Source organism: Pseudorca crassidens, chromosome 16 (genome assembly GCF_039906515.1).
Source record: "Pseudorca crassidens isolate mPseCra1 chromosome 16, mPseCra1.hap1, whole genome shotgun sequence".
Taxonomy (NCBI): Eukaryota; Metazoa; Chordata; class Mammalia; order Artiodactyla; family Delphinidae; genus Pseudorca; species Pseudorca crassidens.
In genome coordinates this window covers 11,356,482-11,378,911 of record NC_090311.1, presented here as the reverse complement: position 1 = coordinate 11,378,911, position 22,430 = coordinate 11,356,482, and the positions used below count along the sequence as shown (strand labels likewise).

The 22,430-nt window shown below is 37.5% G+C and overlaps 1 protein-coding gene and 1 non-coding gene across 5 annotated transcripts in view; one reads left to right on the top strand and one right to left on the bottom strand.

The window, feature by feature from the left end:
• SEC23IP (SEC23 interacting protein) overlaps positions 1-22,430 on the top strand; it is a 46,686-nt gene that overhangs the window by 15,571 nt on the left and 8,685 nt on the right. For 2 of the 4 annotated variants that reach the window (XM_067709227.1, XM_067709228.1), the window contains exons 6-18: positions 2,319-2,439; positions 3,426-3,515; positions 5,283-5,424; positions 6,647-6,855; positions 7,220-7,338; positions 7,732-7,884; positions 9,370-9,465; positions 13,871-14,065; positions 18,272-18,427; positions 18,813-18,915; positions 20,215-20,400; positions 21,082-21,244; positions 22,071-22,172. In XM_067709227.1, the coding sequence (XP_067565328.1) occupies positions 2,319-2,439; positions 3,426-3,515; positions 5,283-5,424; positions 6,647-6,855; positions 7,220-7,338; positions 7,732-7,884; positions 9,370-9,465; positions 13,871-14,065; positions 18,272-18,427; positions 18,813-18,915; positions 20,215-20,400; positions 21,082-21,244; positions 22,071-22,152 (1,815 nt within the window). In that variant the 3' untranslated portion in view covers positions 22,153-22,172. Of the gene's footprint in view, positions 1-2,318; positions 2,440-3,425; positions 3,516-5,282; positions 5,425-6,646; positions 6,856-7,219; positions 7,339-7,731; positions 7,885-9,369; positions 9,466-13,870; positions 14,066-18,271; positions 18,428-18,812; positions 18,916-20,214; positions 20,401-20,919; positions 21,059-21,081; positions 21,245-22,070; positions 22,173-22,430 lie in introns of those variants that run through there. The other 2 variants (XM_067709229.1, XM_067709230.1) reach the window with 2 other exon arrangements.
• Positions 176-248, bottom strand: TRNAA-UGC (transfer RNA alanine (anticodon UGC)). The gene has a single exon. It is a non-coding gene; the product is annotated as a tRNA-Ala (tRNA).

Here is a 22,430-nt window from a genome sequence, read left to right as displayed (position 1 = left end):
GTATGTGTGTATGTGTACCACATCTTCTTTATCCATTTGTCTGTTGATGGACACTTGGGTTGCTTCCATATCTTGGCTGCTGTAAACTGTGCTGCTATGAACATTGGGGTTTATTCCCGGGTATTTTATTCTTCTTTTTTTTTTTGGCCGTGTTGCACAGCTTGTCGGATCTTAGTTCCCCAACCAGGGATCGAACCTGGGCCCCTGGCAGTGCAAGCCCAGAATCCTAACCACTGGACCACCAGGGAATTCCCCCTAGGTATTTTATTCTTCATGATGAGATTTTAAGCAGGATTGTCTTTTTTTGCTTTCTCTTTCTGATAGTTCATTTTTAGTATGTAGAAAAGCAACAGATTTCTGTATACTAATCTTATATCCTGCAACTTTACTGAATTCATTTATCAGTTCTAATAGTTTTTTGGTGGAGACTTTAAGGTTTTCTATATATAGTGTCATGTCATCTGCAAATAGTGACAGTTTTACTTCTTCCCTTCCAGTTTGGATACCTTTTATTTCTTTTTCTCTGACTGCTGTGGCTAGGACTTCCAATACTATGTTAAATAGAGGTGGCAGGAGTGGGCATCCTTGTCTTGTTTCTGAATTTGGAGGAAATATGATCAGCTTTTCATTACTGAGTGTGCTGTTAGCTGTGGGTTTTTTCATAAATGGCCTTTACTATGTTGAGATATGTTCCCTCTGTACCAACTTTGATGAGAGTTTTTTTTTTTTTACCATGAATAGATGTTGAATTTTGTCAAATGCTTTTCTGAATCTGTTGAGATAATCGTGATTTTTAATCCTTCCTTTTGTTAATGTGTGTATCACATTAATTGATTTGCAAATGTTGAACCATCCTTGCATCTTTGGAATAAATCCCACTTGATCATGGTGTATGATCCTTTTTATATATTGTTGGATTCGGTTTGCTAATATTTTGTTGACAGTTTTTACATATACATTAAAGATATTGGCCTGTAATTTTCTTTTTTTTGTAGTGTGTTTGGTTTTGGTATCAGGGTAATGGTGGCCTCATAGAATGAATTTGGGAGTGTTCCCTCCTCTTCAATTTTTGGAATAGTTTGAGAAGGGTAGGTATCAGCTTCTCAGCTCTTCTTTATATGTTTGATAGAATTCCCATGGGAAGCTCTCTGGTCCTGGACTTTAGTTTGCTGGGAGTTCTTTTTATTAGAAATTCAGTTTCACTACTAGTGATTGGTCTGTTCAAATTGTCTGTTTCTTCTTGATTCAGTCTTGGCAGGTTGTATGGTTCTAGAAATTTGTTTCTTCTAATACGTCCAATTTGTTGGCATATAACTGTTCATAGTATTCTCTTATGGGTTTTTTTGTGTCTCTGTGGTATCAGTTGCTATTTCTCCTCTTTCATTTCTTATTTTGTTTATTTGGGTCCTCTCTCTTTTCTCCTTGGTAAGCCTGGCTAAAGGTTTATCAATATTGTTAATTTTTTTCAAAAAACCAGCTCTTGGTTTCATTGATCTTTCCTGTTGTGTTTTTTTTTTGGTCTCAATTTTATTTATTTGCTCTCTGATCTTTATTAGTTCCTTCCTTGTGCTGACTTTGGGCTTTGTTTGCTCTTCTTTTCCTGATTCCTTTAGATGGTAGGTTAGGTTGTTTATTTGAGATTTTTCCATGTAACACTGGACTAAATTTAATACAGTTGATTTAACAGAATAGTATATGTCTTCCTGAAAAGTGGTAGGTAAATCCGTTTTGGACATTGAAATTGAATTTGCACGTTGTTATTTAGAGGATTTTGCCTTATATGTATTTATAAAACAAGGATTCCTCTACTTCTTTTATTTCTTATGTGTAAACCTGAATTTTTTTTTTTTTTTTTTTTTTGCGGTACGCGGGCCTCTCACTGTTGTGGCCTCTCCCGTTGCGGAGCACAGGCTCCGGACGCGCAGGCTCAGCGGCCATGGCTCACGGGCCCAGCCGCTCCACGGCATGTGGGATCTTCCCGGACCGGGGCATGAACCCATGTCCCCTGCATCGGCAGGCGGACTCTCAACCACTGCGCCACCAGGGAAGCCCTGTTTGTTATATTTTTAAATCAAGGCATACTACCTCTGATTTAGTTGTATTATTTTCCAACATAAGCATTGGAAATAATGGTATTGATTTACTTAGTTTTAATGGTTACTGAACGCTAGCAGGACTGTTACAAAATTGATTTTGGAGGAACAGTACAAGTATCTGATTATAAACTATACTATGAAGTAGTTTATTATGTATTTAGCTTATAGTGGGAATGAATTTGATAGTGAGCTCTGTCATAATCCTTCTCTTGTATCTTGAAGGTTATTGTTCAGTTCCAGCCCTCATCAGTGCCAGATGAATGGGGGACCACACAAGATGGACAGACAAGGCCCAGGGTTGTAAAGCGTGGAGTTGATGATAACCTTGATGAAATTCCTGATGGTTCGTACAGTTTGTTTAGGACTAAGGTCATTTTTAGACTTCTCTATTTTAGAATGATGAAAAAAGGAAATAGTTATTAGGATTACCTGCCATAACATGCAGAAATCAGCTAGGTTGGCACAGATCTTTCCTTTTTATTACTTTTATATCTGTTTGTTCTTTAATTTAGAATTCTGTTGAAGGTGCACAAACCATGTAATATAGATTCTAAAATATATATTGTTGTGAAGAAGCACTTTGCTTGTTGAAACTAGGCTTTGGGCAATATTTTTGGGCTTGTTTTGTCATGCCTCAACTAGTTTGTATTACTTTAGTGCAGGAGTGGTGAATTTTTTCTGCAAAGGGCGAAGTAGTAAATATTTCAGGCTTTGCAAGCCATGCAGACTCTGCTGTATCTCTGCTCAACTCTGCCATTGTAGTGTGAAAGCATTTGTATGCAAACAAATGGGCCTAGCTGTGTTGCAATAAAACTTTATTTATAAAAACAGGCAGTGAGCAGGATTTGGAAATAAATGTACTCATATTATGAATCTGTATGAAATAACCAGAGTAAAATAGTAGATTTAACTTGGAAATGTTCATGTATAGTATGTGTGAATCTAACACAGAGAAGGATTTTGGGAAAAGATTTTGAAGTTTTATATTGACAAGTGGAATCTCCATGTGGGGCTTAGTGCCCTGGGGAGTTCTGAAGAAATTACAAGGTTATGGAGCCTCTATAGGTACAAAACTGATGATCGTCATTGGCTCATAGCTTCTGGGATCAGAAATGGCCTGCTTCCTCCACTCCTTGGTCTAGTTCACTGTTATTTGCCAAAAGGTGGACTTTGAGCTGCGTTCATCTGATTTTGGCAAGTTTATGATGACAAAAGGGGTATTGAATATTGCTATTCAATTAAGAAAACCTAAACAGTCCCCAGCTTGTGTGTGTGTGTGTGTGTATGTATATATGCATGGATGAATGTCTTTCTTTCTTTCTTTTGCAGGGGAAATGCCTCCGGTTGACCATTTGGTGTTCATGGTGCATGGCATTGGACCTGTGTGTGACTTGCGCTTTAGAAGCATTATTGAATGTGGTAAGCGTTAGTCACTTCATTTCATGAAATGATTGGAGAACTACTAGAACTTTTAAACCTTCATTTTTAAGATGGTTTCCAGCTGTATACTGTTGGCTGAGGGACTGTAAGAGGAGATTTAAATGATCATGGACAATACTACTTTGTACTTCATTTGCTCTTATGACATTTATAACTCATAAAATCCTAGATTGTGAAGAATTAGAAGGGATCTTGGAAATAATTTAGGCTTTTTGACAACCTCTGCCTGAGCACTTCCAGCCACTAGGAACACCTGTGCATTGAACTGATTTATGGTGAATTAGTTGTGAGAAGTTGTTTAAAGGAACTGTGAATCTGCCTGGTTTACTTAAATTTTGGAAGTTTTATTTTTATGTTTGTAGTAATAGTTCATATTTATTGAATACTTGGTATGTCCCAAGTATGTTGCATGAGTTGTATCATTTAACCCTCACAATAACTCTTTGGGGTGTAGGTGCTGTTACTGTTATCTTTACTATTAGGTGAGGAACTGAGGCCCAGAGGATGAGTTAACCTCTCCCATGTCACGGTCTGTAGGTTCTGGAGCAGGTAATTTGATTCCAGAGTCTACCCACAGTGCATTTCTGCCTCCCAGTAATGGTAGTTGAGCTAATGTTTTTCAGTCATTTATATATTCCTGTAAAATAATGAAACATGAACAAGAACTTCCGAAAGGTTGGTTTTTTTTCTTTTCTGGACTGATTTTGTCATCTTTTTTTTTTTTCTTGAAAAGTTTGTGTTATAAAAAATACTGGCATAAAAGAGGTAATTGCTAACTACTTAATCAAGCTAGGAAAATTTAATCAAGTTAATTTGTCTTCCCTGATTTTTTTTTTTTACATCTTTATTGGAGTATAATTGCTTTACAATGGTGTGTTAGTTTCTGCTTTATAACAAAGTGAATCAATTATACATATACATATGTTCCCATATCTCTTCCCTCTTGCGTCTCCCTCCCTCCCACCCTCCCTATCCCACCCCTCTAGGCGGTCACAAAGCACCGAGCTGATCTCCCTGTGCTATGCGGCCGCTTCCCACTAGCTATCTACCTTACGTATGGTAGTGTATATATGTCCATGCCTCTCTCCCGCTTTGTCACAGCTTACCCTTCCCCCTCCCCATATCCTCAAGTCCATTCTCTAGTAGGTCTGTGTCTTTATTCCTGTCTTACCCCTAGGTTCTTCATGACATTTTTTTTTTTCTTAAATTCCATATGTATGTGTTAGCATACGGTATTCGTCTTTCTCTTTCTGACTTACTTCACTCTGTATGACAGACTCTAGGTCTATCCACCTCATTACAAATAGCTCAATTTCGTTTCTTTTTATGGCTGAGTAATATTCCATTGTATATATGTGCCACATCTTCTTTATCCATTCATCTGTTGATGGACACTTAGGTTGTTTCCATCTCTGGGCTATTGTAAATAGAGCTGCAATGAACATTTTGGTACATGACTCTTTTTGAATTATGGTTTTCTCAGGGTATATGCCCAGTAGTGGGATTGCTAGGTCATATGGTAGTTCTATTTGTAGTTTTTTAAGGAACCTCCATACTGTTCTCCAGAGTGGCTGTATCAATTTACATTCCCACCAACAGTGCAAGAGGGTTGACTTTTCTCCACACCCTCTCCAGCATTTATTGTTTCTAGATTTTTTGATAATGGCCATTCTGACTGGTGTGAGATGATATCTCATTGTAGTTTTGATTTGCATTTCTCTAAAATTTTTTTTTTTTTTTTTTAAGTGGATGATTTTAGGGTGGTTTCTCTCAAATTGCTGCAGACACATTTCAAGAAATCTTTAGATGATCGGAAAGTAAGCAGAGTGGAATTCCTTCCGGTTCATTGGCATAGTTCCTTGGGTGGGGATGCCACCGGTGTTGACAGGTTTGTGGATTTTGATAGCTTGGTTTTCAGATTAGTCAAACTTAGATTCAAATTTTAAACTATAGTATAAAGTAGTTCATTATGACTTCAACAGATACACTTAAAAACTTTATATACTTGCTCTGACATATGATTAAACACTTAAGTTTATGTGCTACTTTGTGTGTGTGTGCACATGCACGTATATACGTACATACGTATGTGTGTATTCCTATTGTAAATATTTAAGAGAATCTAAGAAACTTAAGCTGGTTTTAGAATACTGATCTATAGTGGTTCACACATGGGGCTGTCCTGTACACTATAGGATGTTTAGCAGCATCCTAGGCTTCTACCCTCTAGATAAGAGTAGCACGACCTTACCCTTAATTTAACAACCAAAAATGTCTCTAGTCATTGCCAGATGTCCCCTGGGGATAAAATCGCCCCTGGTTGAGAACCACTGATTATTGTTTCTCAGTGGAGACTCTTCTGGCAGGACAGTTCTGTGTCATGTAAGACTGTTGTGTGTATTGTAGGCCATTTAATATCCTTAGTCTAAATGCCAGCAGCACTTACCAGGCACTGTGACAACTAAAAATGCCTCCACTCAATTTGGAATGCTTCCAGTTGGGAAGCACAGATTTAGAAAATATTTATGCTGGGGACACAGGGCTAATGACATACTTGGATTTTAGTGAACATCATGATGTTTCAGGGCACATGCTTTAATAAAACTAACGCTACAAACATTCTGTTCTCTCCATGTGAAGCCCTGTTATGGGGGTGATTTCTCTCTCTTTGGGTATTCCTGAAGTATGGCCATTCTCAAATCAGGAGAGATTCTCATTCCATTAAGCTCCTTTTTTACTTCTTGCTACATTCTCTATTGTCCTGGCCACCCACAATTTTTGTCAGGTATCCTGATTTCCAGTAAACTGGAAGAAAAATGGAAGAGTAGGCTTTCCTCTTTAAAAATAAATTAAAAATCTTCGCTTTGGCCTTATTTTGTATGATAACTTCAGAGAATCCCCAAGTTCATAGTATAGTTATAGGCACAAATGACAACTTTTTTGGTTTATCTTGATTTGTTTACAGTAACTGTCTATAAAATCAACTCATAATTAGTCTGTGGGATCTTTTTTTACTTAGTGTATTTTCAGGATTCAAAATTGAAACTTTTAGAAACCAATAAATTTAAGGTGCTTACTGACTAAACATACTTCTTTTTCTTTCTGAACAGGAATATTAAGAAAATCACTTTACCAAGTATTGGTCGGTTTCGTCACTTTACTAATGAAACCTTGCTAGACATTTTATTTTACAACAGCCCCATCTACTGTCAGAGGATTGTGGAGAAAGTGGGATTGGAGATAAACCGTCTGTATGCACTCTTCATGAGTCGGAACCCAGACTTCAAAGGAGGGGTCTCTGTTGCTGGTCACAGTTTAGGTAAAACTTCCAAATATCCACATTTTAAATACAATTTTTGTTGAGTCATCCCTGCTTTCAATGTGGGTGACATTGTTAGTTCAAGACTTAGAATTATAGATTTTAAGTTTTATAAAGGGTAGAAATGAATGCTTTGAGTTTACATTCTGCCTTATTTGCCTTTCATGTTACCTAGGAATGCTTTATATTTTAATTTATTCTACTACTTGGTAAAACAAGAATATTTATTATCAGATCTTGATTAACATCTAACTTTATGTGACTTCTGCTTGGGACTTTGAACAAAAAAAAGGAGGAGAATTTATTTAGTGTTATAAAAGCACCTAGTACATTATAAAGCAAAATGCTTCTTTTTTTTTTTAAGGTTCTTTAATATTGTTTGACATCCTGTCTAATCAAAAAGATTTGAATTTATCAAAGTCTCCTGAGCCTTTAGCTGTTGCTAATGGAGTTGTGAAGCAGCCACATTTCCAGGAAAAGCAGGTATGGCCCAATTGACCTCTAGATTCAGAGTTGGAGCTGAAGAGTTTTCCACAATCTGAACTGATTCTATGTAACAAAATACCCTGAGCTTTAGGAGTGCAGTGGAATCATAGAGCTCATTATTTGAGTTTCTCACTCGTCTTCCTTATGTATTATAAATTTAAATGTGAGAGACAGTTTATGGTTTCTTTAAAAAATGTGAAGTAAATTATTGTAGGAAATGGGAGCATGCGTGATTTACTAAATTTATATACTTTTTCAGAATATTCAAACTTTGGATAGCAAACTGCCAAAAATTATGATTTGTGTATAGGACAGAATTAAGATTTTTCCATAGATCAGAAGACATTTTATGGGAACTTTGTAACGTTCTCCCAACTTTTTTTTAAAAAGATACCTGAAGAGCCAAAGCTGACGTTGGATGAGTCTTGTGACCTTGATGTTGAAAATGAAGAAGTCCTGACTTTGCAAGAAACTCTGGAAGCACTTAGCCTCTCTGAATACGTTAGCACTTTTGAAAAGGAAAAGATTGATATGGAATCTCTGGTACTGATCATAGTTTGATTCATTTTTGTCTAAAATTGTTTTTCCTTTGTATGAGATTGAAAATTAATAAGATTTAAACACTTTTATATCACAGTGCATTCAGATAAGGCAGAGACTTAAACGTTTAAAAAAAATTGGAAAAAACAGGAGAACTTTTTTTAATAATCTGGGAAGGCTTTTCTAAGTATGACATAAAACCCAGGAGCCATAATGGAAAAAAAATTGCATAGCAGGGGATGGCATAAACAACACCTAAAGGCCAACAAAAGGTTAAGAAGACTGTTTGCAACACACATTATAAACAAAGGGTTTATTTTCTTATTATTCAAAGTTTCTATAAGTTAGTTACACAAAGACCATCAACACAATAGGAAAATAGGCAAAGAATATGAACAGATGATATTCAGAAAAGAAAATAACAAATGACTTCTTATCATATGAAAACTCTTAAGAGAAATATAAATTAAAAGTGCAGTGAGGGACTTCCCTGGTGGCGCAGTGGTTAAGAATCAGCCTGCCAATGCAGGGGACACGGGTTCGAGCCCTAGTCTGGGAGGATCCTGCATGCCTCATAGCGGCTGGGCCCACGCGCCACAACTGCTGAGCCTGCACTCTGGAGCCCGTGAGCCACAAGTGCTGGGCCCGTGCGCCGTGGCTGCTGAGGCTCTCGTACCTAGAGCCCGTGCTCCGCAGTGAGAGGAGCCACCACAATGAAAAGCCCGCGCACTGCAATGAAAAGCCCGCGCACCACAATGAAGAGTAGCCCCCGCTCGCCGCAACTAGAGAAAGCCTGCTCGCAGCAACAAAGACCCAACGCAGCCAAAAATAAATAAATAAATAAATTTATTTTAAAAAAAAGTGCAGTGAGGTTTTTTTAACCTATTAGTTTGGCAAGAATATTAAGGGTTTGATATTAATATACTATGTGGCCAGGATGAGGGGAAATAGGAACTGATGATAGTTTGATTCATTTTTGTCTAAAATTGTTTTTCCTGTGTATGAGGAAAGAATTCTGTACAACATGCATGTATTTTCTGTTAAAAATTAAAAGAATGGGGCTTCCCTGGTGGCGCAGTGGTTGGGAGTCCGCCTGCCGATGCAGGGGACACGGGTTCGTGCCCCAGTCCGGGAAGATCCCACGTGCCGCGGAGCGGCTGGGCCCATGAGCCATGGCCGCTGAGCCTGCGTGTCTGGAGCCTGTGTTCCGCAACAGGAGAGGCCACAACAGTGAGAGGCCCACGTACCGCAAAAAAAAATTAAAAGAATGACTTAGATGTGGAGGCCTAAAATTTTACAACCTAAATTAATTCATGATTTAAAAAAAATTACCTGAGGCTGGGGACAGAAAAGAAATTAACTTTAAACAAATTGGATATTCAGTTGCCTTAGATGATACGGTTTCTTTTCATAATTTCCTTTTTTTAAATTTCACTTCATATATCATTAGATTGACTAATTAATGTGCTTGTTTGTTTTCTTTTAAAGCTTATGTGTACAGTGGATGACCTGAAGGAAATGGGGATACCACTTGGACCCAGGAAGAAGATAGCTAACTTTGTAAAACATAAAGCAGCCAAACTGGTAAAGTTCATCTCTGCACCTAAAAGAAAAAACTCATCTGTGACTAGCTTGTTTATATTTTGGAAGTTTTTGTTAATACCATCATGGTTAGGTCAGCTACTGTGCTCCCTGCCCAAGGGCACAGTAATGGAGTTGATGGAAGGCCTGACTTGGGAGTCAGCCAGAAATGGATTCAAATTCCAATTAAATGCCAATTCCTGGTTTTCCTGGGGCTGAGCAAATTCCGGGATGAAGGACTTTCAGCCTTAGAATTGGTATTTGAGAATTTCCCAGTGCAACAACTGGGTAAGTCCTGGACAAAAAGATGACTTGGTCACCCTGATTCCCAGTTCAACCACTTATTAATTACATATTCACGAGCAATTTGCTTAACTTTTCTGGTCTGTGGTTTCCTTCATTTATAAAACGGGAGTGATAATGCCTTCCTTATAGGATTGCAGTGAGGATGACGTAATGCATGTGTAGCTTATCATCCAGTAAATGTTAGTGCATTTTCTCTTCTCCCAGTCCTTCTCACCATCTAAAGAGATAAGAAGGAACACGGATACATTTCATTAATTAATAACCAAAACCAAAAAGTTGTCAACAATCCAAATCAGAGCAATAACAGCAACAACTAGAAAACATTTCAAAAGAATAAAACTATTGGGAATAACTCGTTTAATTTTCATTAAGTTAACTTTACAGAGATTTTCTGTATACTTAGAAAAATTAGGTAGCACTTAGGGTGGCTATTTTATTTTTATTATATTAACATGGTCTTCGTTGATCCTTCCATCTTTTGAACTTCTGTGGTTCTTTAATTTGTGTTACTTCTTTGGAACTTAACATATGCCACTTCTTTATATGTAATATGACTGTAAAGTCATAGGACTGATTTGTTATGATTAGCTTAAGCAATTGAGTTGTTCTGTATTTTATGAGTATATGTTTTAGATCAGGCATGTGCTGAGTTCTTGGGATTTGGAGATGAACTGAGGGTATGCTGTCTAGTTAGGGGGAGAGATTTGACCACAGATGATGCATCAGTGCTGCTTGTGCTGTCAGAGCCAGGTGAGGCCTGCCCGAGAGAGAAGGGGCTGGGGCTGATGAGAGAAGACTTCTCCAAGGTGTTGGTACTTGAGCTTGAAGGAAGGGTAGGGCCAGGGGAAATGGCCTTCCGGTAGTGGGCAAGTGTTTTTCTGCAGCAGAAACAGCAGTCGAGCTGAGAATAAGGTAGAGCACAGGGTTCTGAGGGCCCGAATGGCAGATGTGGCAGATTTCAGTTACGAGGGAGTGGTCCGCAAACATGTTCTTATGGCTGTGAAAGTCATGGTGCTTTTAAACTAACATCATGAAATGCTTACTTACTTATTAATTTTTATCACAAATTATGATTTAGCACCAAATCATCTGTTTAGTCTAAAGTTTAATTTTTACTTCAGAAATGTTAAAATTGAAAACTATGTGCTGTAAGTCACATAAAATTTCAACCATGAGCAAATGTGCTTATAATAAGTGAGTTTTTAGACATATTGATTCCTTCCTGGTTTTTCCATTAATATTTGCTGTCTTTTGCTGTTGGCTAGGGCCTACTGGCTGATAAGGAGTACTAAAGGAAAAAACAATTGGAACAAATCTTAAAGTTGAGACAATTCTGTTATCAACTTGAATTTTACGTTAATTTTGTGTGTGTGTGTGTGTGTGTGTGTGTGTGTGTGTGTGTGTGTGAGAACTGGGCCACATTTTTAGCAGCAGTGTAAACCACTGGTTCAGTTCTAAGGGGACATGGTGTGAGAACCACTGCTGTAGGTCAGTGGAGCAATGAGGGCAGTTCCATGACTGGGCCGGTGTTTTAGGGAGTTCACTTGGTTACAGTGCGGGGATGGAGTTGGAAGGGGATGAAGCTAGAGGCTGTTAGGAATCTCCGGGCATAGTCACTGTAATTATGCAGTGACTGATTGAGAGATGATAGGGGTGTAATAGGAAATGGAAAAGAAAGGTACAACTCAAAACACATTTTAGACACAGAAATAGTGTTTTTGATGGTTGATTGAAGGCGACAGTGAAGATTGAGTTGAAAGGCAACATCTCTGGTGAGCACAGTGGTCACACCAAAACCATGATGAAAGCGTGCCAATGTTGTTCCTTTCCGCCAGGCTGTGTTCTCCAAGTGTGAGCATGTTCATCTCCATGTGCACATCAGTGAAGCACAGGCCTGTAAAAACACAAAAAGAACAAATGAGAAGCTATGTTTCCAGGTCCTACATCTGTCCCTGATTTTATTTTGTAAATAAAAGGAAAAAAGTAGAAAAGTATTCTATAGTTCTTGAAGAATCTCTAGAAGGAGCCTGTTTTGGCTCCTGTAGTAGCTTGGATATATAAGTAATGGCATTATAAGAATGTTTTGAAAGGAGTAAAACTATAAAGTCATCTTATTTTTTAAACTCAAAAGTAATTGCCTCTGGATGAACCATGAAACTTTCTCAGCCGTGTTGCCATTGATTGCTCTGTTATTCCTAGTTAACAGGGTGCTGCCAGATCAATAATAAGATAAAATGGTGTGTCCTATTGATTTAGTGTAACCGAAATAATGGAACCAAAGTTAGTTAGCTTGTTATTTTAATAAAGAGGTCAAATATTTGTGGCCTGAGCTTTTCTTTCCCCTTTGTAAGCCATCTTATTCATTTTCCTTTGAAAAGGAATAATTTTTAGTGCTGGGAATATTGATACTCAAGTATGTGTATTTTGGCTCACTTTGTTTTAAAGTTATAGCATGTGTCTAGGAGGGGAAACAGAACAGCAGTTCGCAGTAGGACAGTTGAGGATCTGTTTAGACAGCCCTCTTAACAATTTAGATTGTTAAGTTCTATGAGTATAATGGGAGGTACTTGCAAGTGAGAAAGCAAATTTAAACTGAAGAACCTTGAACATGTTCTTCATTTTGGGTTTTAGGTTTAATCTTGTGGTTCCTCCAAAGGGCAGAGATAACGAAGCCTTCCAAGACTTTAATGGTGGAATCAGTTCCCAGCTGGCTGGTGGAGAGTTTTCTTTATTCTGTATTGCCTTTGAATTAACCAATTGGACTTATTTCCAGGTTTTCTAGTATTTGGAATTTATTGATAGACAAGACCAATTTGGCCAGCTGTTTTGTTTAGGCACTGTCAGTAGCTCTTCTTTTTTTAAAAATTAATTATTTAATTTTTGGCTGCGCCATGAGGCTTGTGGGATCTTAGTTCCCCAACCAGGGATTGAACTCAGGACCACGACAGTGAAAGCGCCGAGCCCTAACCACTGGACCACCAGGGAATTTCCTGTCAATAGCTATTTAAACAGAGACTTAACACAGTCATTCACAGCTTGGGGAATGAGGGCCAGTGAATGAATCCACCATGATGGTTGTTCACATTCCCCTGACATTGTTGCTGCTGTATCAGGGTGTGATCACAAATCCACACGAGCAGATTTTATCTCATTACTACAGAGGTATGCCTGATCTAGAGACGCTCCCAAGAATTTTCTTTGCTTATTTATGAAATGCATAGATCTTGATTTTCACTACAGTAAGTTTTGACAATTTTTGCGGCTGTGTAATCACCAGCTAAAACAAGAACTAGAACATTTCTGTCACTCAGATAGTTCTCTCATGCTTCTTTCTGGTCCACTCCCCCTCCCATACAACTACTATTCTGAATTTGATCACTATAGGATAGTTTTGCCTGTTCTAGAAGTTTATATAAATGGAACCAACACTGTACACTCTTTTGTACCTAGCTTCTTTTACTCAAAATAGTGTTTTTGAAATTCATATAATTGTTGTTTTATTTGCAGTTTACTCCTTTTTATTTCTAAATAGTTATTCCATTGTATGAATGTACCACAGTGTGTTTATCTGTTCTTCCCAGAATGCTTTTGAGGAAAATTTGTCAGTGGCTCTGTGTAGACATAATGGTGTAAAGATGTTGAATGAATAAATTTCTCTTAAGTTACACGTCTTTATAGGAAGTATATATTTTACAGTTATATAAAGTACTTCTAAACTATTTGGCTAAAGTTGAGATCACAAAGGAAGAAGTTGGCATTTTTAAAAACTTTAGTAAAATTTTAAATTACATAGAAAAGTGGAGAGCAAAGAATATACTAATAGCAAATATTTAGATTTAACTGTAGCTGTTTTGCCACATTTTGCTTTTGTTCTTAATTTTCATTTTCTTAAGAATTTTAAAGTAGATTATAGACATCATGGTATTTTTTTCCTTAAATATTTAGTATGTATATCTAAAAGGACATTTCCCTAATAATCACAATACCATTATTATGCCTAAGAAATTACTAATCATTCCTTAATATTGATATAGATATTTCATAGTGATAGCTGATAACTTTTTTCCCCCCAGTTCTATTATGAAAATTTGGTATTTCACAGGAACAGAAAAAAGCATCAGAAAAGAAGGCAGTGATGGCTGCTTCGACAAAAGGACAAGAGGAAAGTGCTCAGAAAGCTAAAGAAATGGCTTCTCCGCCCTCAGAATCTAATGAGTCCAAGAGGAAACTCCCACTCGGAGTTTGCGTTTCTTCTGTGCACGTTGATTATGAGTCTTTTGAAGTTGGCACTGGACAGGTAAGTTAACGTATTGACTTGGGCCATGTATTTTATGTTGTAATCACATATCTGTATTATTTGGGTTAGCTTTAGATTCTTTAAATATTTATTCAACAGTTTTTTTTGGTCGGGGGGAGAAAACTGAATTTCTCTTAATAAAAATTGTATGCTTCTTTCACAGTGTTCGAAATGAGGGACTGAATGTGTACTGAACATATCACCTAGCTTTTGAAATTGTCCTTATTCAATTTTTTTCACCCCTCATAATTTTATAGCATTAGTGTCTTAGCCACTAGCAATGGAAGTGGTGATGGTTAGAAAATTATTTTCAGGATATAGTTAAACTTCTGTGAGAGATGCTTGCTGCATTCCCTCAACTTACGTTTTTTATTACTCATAATTCTTCTCTGGGGGAAATATTCCTATAAAAACCTACCAAGTAGTTGATAATGCTGCATTTAATGATATATTGTTTCTCAATGGCTTAAAAGTATTAAAATCTTTTTAGACAATATTACTTTCAGTATATTTATAGTTGTTTATATGGTTCCATTCTCTTAAGTGAGTTCATGACTGATTTAAAGAAGGCAGGAAATGTTATTGGATGTTTGCTGTAGCCTGTTAAAGCTTTTAAGCCTAACTCATCCATAAAATTTGCATTTTATTTATTTATTTATCTATCTATCTGTCTGTTTATTTAGGCTGTGTTGGGTCTTCGTTGCTACGCGTGGGTTTTCTCTAGTTGTGGCGAGTGGGAGCTACTCTTCGTTGTGGTGTGCAGATTTCTCATTGTAGTGGCTTCCGTTGTTGCGGAGCACGGGCTCTAGGCACACGGGCCCTCGAGCACAGACTCAGTAGTTGTGGCGCACAGGCTTAGTCGCTCCACGGCACGTGGGATCTTCCCGGACCAGGGCTCGAACCCGTGTCCCCTGTATTGGCAGGCGGATTCTTAACCACTGCACCACCAGGGAAGCCCCAAAATTTGCATTTTAAAAATGTCTTTTTTTTAAACATGAGCAAACTTGAACAGATTCTAGCAAATTAAAGGCAGGTATTTCTTCAGCTACTTGTGAAGGTTGGAATGTCAGAGTTGTGGAACCAGGGGCTCCGCGCCATCAGGACACTCTCACCCGCCTGCCTCTCCCTGGGAGTTGGCCTTCTCTTCCAGTGAACCTGGAATGGTGGGTGTCAGTGGCTCTGGGCTCATCTCCTTATAGCTTTATTACCATAAGAGGTAAAGGAATGTACCCTGATAGGTCCAATTAGGAAACTTTGAAGGAGGGATTTTATTTGACCTCGTTTGAGTCTCAAGTCCATTCTGGACCAATTCTTGTTGCCTGGGGAATGGGGCATGGTTTGATTTACTCAGCCCAGGTCACATGCCATCTCCTTTGTTACCCAAAGTGTTGTGGTAATCCACAGTGTGCATCATTCATTGCCAGAAAGCCAAGAAATACTGATTTAAGCAAAAGAAGAGGGGAAAAAAAAATCTCTTAACCAGGACTAATCACCATTAGCAGTTTGAACAAGGCCTTCTACACTTTTATTTGAGCATATATTTACATATATATTTTAACAAAAATGGAAAATACTAGAATATCATACATATCTTCCTTGACTTCCTTGACTTACGATGGGGTTATGTCCTATTGTAAATCGAAAATATCCAAAGTGAAAAATGCATTTAATATACCTAACCTACCCAACATCATAGCTTAACCTCACCTACCTTAAACGTGCTCAGAAAACTTAACATTAGTCTATATCTGGGCAAAATCATCTAATACAAAGCCTATTTTATAATAGGCTGCCATATAACAAAGTATCACAAACTGGGTGGTCTTAAGCGCCAGAAACTTACTGTCTCACAGTTCCGCGACTGAGGTGTCAGCAGGGCCTTCTTCCTCTGAAACCTGTAGAGGCACCCTTCCTTGCCTCTTTCTAGCTTCTGTTGGTTTGCCGGCAGTTGTTAGCATCCTTTGGCTTCTGTGTGCATCACTCCAATCCTCCATCTTCACATGGCAGACTCCCTTTGCCTTCACATCATCTTTCCTGTGCATGCCTGTCTCTGTGTCCAGATTTCTCCTTTTTATAATAAAATCAGTCATATTGGATTTAGGGCCCACTGTAATGCTGTAAAGACCCTATTTCCAAGTAAGGTCTGAGGTAGTGGTACATTTCTCTTTTGGAGGGAACACATTCAACCCATAATGTTGGACATGTAGGCAATTTTTCATTCTTTTAAGCAATCCAGTGATAAACAGTTTTAAACCAATTTTCCGTGTACATTTTTAATCTTTCTTTCAGTTAAATAACTGGAAGTATTTATAGCTGGGCCAAAGGACGTGCACATGAGAATGTTAATAGTTATTGCTGCTTGCCCCTGGAAAGGTTGTGCCGGTTTGTACTCCAACTGGCAGTTTATAAGATTGATTGCCTCTCTCTCCTCTCCCTCACTAGTACTGATATTATCATTCTCCTTTAAAAATATGTAGTATTCTTACTTGTGTAACTTCTTCTAAAGAAATAATTTTTTACATGAAAATAGATTTTAATTTTTTTTTAGTATTTCATATATATCTTTGATAACTGTACCTCACTGTATTTCTTTGAGCACTAGAGAGGTTAGATGTTTTATCGCCTAGTTTTTAGGGGTTTTTTTGTGTGTGTGTGAGGTGCTGGTTTACCTATTTTTCTATTGGGTTGCTTTTCTCTTACTGATAGTTAAGAATTTATATATTAAGGATATTGGCCCCTTGATGTAAATATTTTTTCCAGTTTATAATTTTTTTTAACTTTGTTTTTTCTTCTCTTTTTTTTTTTCTGGAACTGGGGGAAGATACATAATCTTGAGAGTATTTTGTGGCCCTCATCAGTAGCAGAAACTATTGAATTTGCAAATATACGGGCAAACAAAGGGATGTGAAGTCTAGACTTTGTTAGAAGGGCAGCCTAGTTAGTAGAAAGAGCATTGGTTTGGGAGTTAGAAATCCTCATTCTGCCACTCACTGTGTGCTCCTGGGTAAGTGACATCACCTATTTGGGCTTCACTGTCTTCGTCTGATAAGCGGGAACAAGGGTTCCTGCCATGCCCTTCGCTCTCAGTGGACCTCTGTCATGCACTTGGATTATGCCATTCATTGTTCTTCATTCTCAGGATACTAAAATGATGAAGACTCATATTCTGTCACTGAGCAACAAACAAAAGAGCTTTGTAACTTATAGAGTGCTGTCCGAATGTGGGTGCTTTCTCTCACTCTAGGCAGTTCTCAGTGAACTGAGACGTTTCCCCCAAACGAGCTCTTCTGGGATAAATCACATTTCTTTTTTTTTTTTTAAACATCTTTATTGGAGTATAATTGCTTTACAATGGTGTGTTAGTTTCTGCTTTATAACAAAGTGAATCAGTTACACATACACATATGTTCCCATATCTCTTCCCTCTTGCATCTCCCTCTCTCCCTCCCACCCTCCCTATCCCACCCCTCTAGGTGGTCACAAACCACCGAGCTGATCTCCCTGTGCTATGTGGCTGCTTCCCACTAGCTATCTATTTTACGTTTGGTAGTGTATATACGTCCGTGCCACTCTCTCGCTTTGTCACAGCTTACGCTCACATTTCTAATGGAAAGAAACAAGCCTAATGAATGAGGATGGTAGTTATAATAGAAGTAACAGTCATTGGATGCTTAAAATATGCTAAGCACTTTATGTGGATTAGGTTATTTATTTTTCAACCACATTATGAGTTTGGCATTGTTATGATCCCCATTTTACAGATGAGCAAACTGAGGTGGAGGCAAGAGAGGTTAAGAAACTTGCCCAAGGTCAGTCACACAGTGGGGAATGGAGTCAGGATTCAAACCCAGGCAGCTTGATTCTAGAGTCTGTAGTTTTGACCACATTTATAACTAAAATGAATATAATGCTTCCATACACTATATTTTATGGTTTTTACTTACTTCTTACTTACTTCTTTACACAGTAAGTAAAAGTATAGTCACAGGATGTATTAGTATGTAAAGATTTCAAAAGGAACTTTTTTGGTCCTTTTCAGCTGGCAGCAGCTGTCTGTGACTGGTTATCAGCACTGAAGCCACACCTTGAGGGGCATCAGCTATATTGGGATGCTTTTAATTAAGTGCAGTTCCAGTTTGAACTTTTGAATTTTGTGTTACATGACATTGGAATGACCATCTTTCATTGTTTTCTGATCCTTTCTAGGTTTCTGTTGTTTACAACTCCTTAGACTTTGAACCAGAGATTTTCTTTGCCTTGGGATCTCCAATTGGTATGTTTCTCACTATTCGAGGAGTGGATAGTATAGATGAGAACTACAGGCTTCCTACCTGCAAAGGGTTCTTCAATATTTATCATCCAGTGAGTGAACTGCATTTACTTCTATTTTGAAGAAGACGAAGCGCCAGTCCTCTTTATCCTAATAGATTCTCAGATTCTTATTTCTTAGGAATTAATACTGATTTTGATTTTGTACAACTCAGCTCTCTGACCTAAAAAATACAGTCTGATACTTTCCGATAAACTTTTCTACCAAAAAGACTTTGTTCAAGGAAATAATTTTCTTGCTTTGCTTGCCAAGTAATTTTACCCGCAAACTTGGAAGTCTTCTTATAATTACCAGTATTTGAATAAGGTGTGAAAAGAAAATCAAAATCTCTGGTTTGCCAGATACCTGTTTTCTCACTCAACTAAGATATATAACTCAAAACAGCTTTTCATAGATTTCTAATTCTTCTATTTGTAGCTTGATCCAGTGGCATATAGATTAGAACCTATGATTGTACCAGATTTGGACCTAAAAGCAGTTCTCATTCCGCATCACAAAGGCAGAAAAAGACTTCATTTAGGTAAAAAACAAATACTATAAAAACTTGTTTCCTTCCTGTCATTTTGTAATCTGTCATTTGTAATGAATTGTGTCCTTCCTGTCATTTGTAATGAGTTAATGAAAATTTTAACACTAAGTTCTTATTTATTTAAATGCCTGCATTGTTCAGAACATGTTTACTAATTATTTGCAGGAGCTGTAAAGTTATGAATGAGTTCCTTCTCCTTAATGATTTCTCCTTGATAACATTCTAATTGTTGACATAATAAGGAATGGAGAAAGTTGGTAATAAAGTGATGAGGTGCATAGATTTTGATAGAATTTGGTTATAGTTTTTGGAATTGGGAAGCAAAGTAACTTTTGAACTAATGACCAAACCATCAAGAAATAAAAATTTGATGATAAGTCAAGCAAGCTGTTTTTTCCTTGCTAACTAAACAAACGTTTCCTATTAAAAAAATTCATTAAACAAAATGGATTGATAATAATTCCAAGTAGGGTTTAGGTTTCTTTTATGCCTACTAATGGTGTATAGTACTTCTTATCCATAGGTTTAAAAGAAGGAACAGTGATCATGCCCTCTTATTTAAAATATCTTTCTTTTTTTTTCTGCACCATGCTTTATAAACACAATTAACTCTTTTGAAGTTAAATGAGAAATTTGATACGCTAAGACTATGAATTCATGTATTTTTTATTAGACAAAAGCAGAAAAGGTGAAGGGGCAGGAGTTCCTTCATTTTTAAATTAGAAGTTTAAATTGTGGTTATATCAGAATCTCAAATTCTCAAAACCATTTCACCAGTACGTATTAGAAAAACAATCATCTTTTTAATATCGTGGGCCCATTTTTTAACTTACAGTAAAAATAAAGCACATAAATGTGCTTATTATATTTTTATGGTATTTGAACTCCTTTTTTTTTGGTGAGAGGAAATGTATAGGTTTAGGCTGGATCAAGTTTAGTTGTTAAAAAAAAATGACAGAATAAGACTCCTCAAAACATTTTAATACGTTGGAAGTTCTTGGCTGAGAAACTCCATAAATTTGACATTTAAGAGAAGAGTAGGAAGAGATATGGGAATATATGTATATGTATAACTGATTCACTTTGTTATAAAGCAGAAACTAACACACCATTTTAAAGCAGTTATACTCCAATAAAGATGTAAAAAAATTAAATAATAATTAAAAAAAAGAAAGAGAAGAGTAAGAGGTCTTATCCTGTCTGAGAACAGTATAACTTTTGTTTTAATTTTTGTGGTGCAGAATTTAACCCAGTAACTAATAACTTGATATGTCATCTTAATCTCTTTAGAGTTGAAAGAAAGTCTCTCTCGTATGGGATCTGATTTGAAGCAGGGTTTCATTAGCTCACTGAAAAGTGCTTGGCAGACATTAAATGAGTTTGCCCGTGCTCATACCTCTTCAACTCAGCTGCAAGAAGAATTGGAGAAGGTAGCCAATCAAATCAAAGAAGAAGAAGAAAAGCAAGTAGTTGAAGGTAAATTTGACATTTGAGGCATTTTCCAGTACAAATATTATTTGTGAACATAGCACACATAAATTATTTGATGATGGTTTTCCATTGTAGTCTTTTTTGTTGAAGTGTAGAGGCTCTTCCTATAAAGGAAAATCAGGATAAACTGTACTTCAAAATGCATGTCATCCTTTTTTTTTTTTTTTTTTATAGGTTTTGGGCTCATAGTTGCTGAACTTTTTACCCTGCAGGCTTAAAATTTTGTTGAGATTCATAAGGCCAGAGTGGAATGTTAGAGTTGAGAACTAAGTTAGTATTCAGGCATCTGAATAACCCCCTGTGAGAAATGTTCTCCTGGTACTGTGTCTGACTGTACTGTGTCGTTGTAGACTGTACACGTGATGTCAGGTCGTTGTGCCGTGATGTTTTTGATTCTTTCAGATTCTAATTCTATTTCCTTTCTTTCTACAATGCTCTCTCACCCCTTTTCTTCAAAACTTCTGTCGGCTCGTTGGCTCTTTCTCCTCTGTCTCGGGGAACCAGCCCCTCTTCCCCTGGCTCTTTGGAGGAATGGGAAGTGAGCCTGGTAGTTCCCCAGGTTGCTACGTGTGTCAAGCAATATTCTCTTGAGCCCAGAAGGTCAGCTAAAGTCAAAGGATAATGATTAAGTGATTGACTTTGATATTGAAATGGTTTAAATTCTAGCAGAAAAGACTGTTGAAAGTCCAGATTTTTCCAAGGATGAGGACTACTTAGGAAAGGTTGGAATGTTAAACGGAGGCCGCCGAATTGACTATGTTCTTCAAGAAAAGCCAATAGAGAGTTTTAATGAATATCTTTTCGCTCTTCAGAGTCACTTATGCTATTGGTAAGTATTTTGATCTTTGATAACATTCATGTGGCCTTTACGTTGCAGCACATACAGCAGTTTTAGTGAGGTTCTTGCTGATTTACCATTTGCAATTTGAATGACCATATATTCAAAATCAGTATTTTCCCCCTTTAGTTTAGTTATCCACAAGATGGCAGCATGTCATCTGCCTTTGACCAAAGGCCTTTGGTACTTGCACACCGTTTTTGCAGGGATGCCTTTCACAGAATGGGAATGGTAGGGACTTTGAAAGCCATCCTTTTGTGTATCCTCCATCACCAAGGAGAACTGCAGCACAGCTATTTTGGAGCTGATTGGTATTCATCCAGTTTTTAAGGACAGCTCTGAGATTACACTACTTTATTTTCATTTGCCCTTCTTAGGTAGAATTGAATAGAACCAAAGCTGCATTCTCCATCTTTATGCATAGAGGTTAATTTCTTTCTTTTTTTTAAAAAAATTAATTAATTAATTAATTTTTGGCTGCATCTTCATTGCTGTGTGTGGGCTTTCTTTGTTGGGGTGCGTGGGCTTCTCATTGTGGTGGCTTCTCTTGTTGCAGAGCACAGGCTCTAGGCACGCGGGCTTCAGTAATTGTAGCACGCGGGCCCAGTAGTTGTGGCTCGCGGGCTCTAGAGCGCAGGCTCAGTAGTTGTGGTGCACGGGCTGAGTTGCTTCCCAGCATGTGGGATCTTCCCGGACCAGGGCTCGAACCCTTGTCCCCTGAATTGGCAGGCGGATTCTTAACAACTGTGCCACCAGGGAAGTCCTAGAGGTTAATTTCTAATTATCTCTTAAGTAAATGTGCTTTTCTTTGTAATAGGGAATCTGAAGATACTGCCCTGTTATTACTTAAAGAAATTTATCGAACAATGAGCATTAGTCCAGAGCAGCCCCAGCATTGATTGGACTTCAGCTTCGCTGTGTGAGTTTATCTTTATTGTGTGTATAAATTCTGAATGTTTCATTCTGAAGCCTCTTTTATGGAGTTGATGTTGACTATAATTTTTTCTTTTTTCTGTTTCCTCTGAGTGTTTTTCTTTCTTTCTTTCTTTTTTTTAAAATTCAGAGTAGAGACATTAAGGAACCGAACTCACAATACCTTAAAAAAATAGAGGTTTATTTTTCTTACATAACAGGAAGGGTTCGTCTATTGAATGATGTCACTAGATCGTTTGCATCT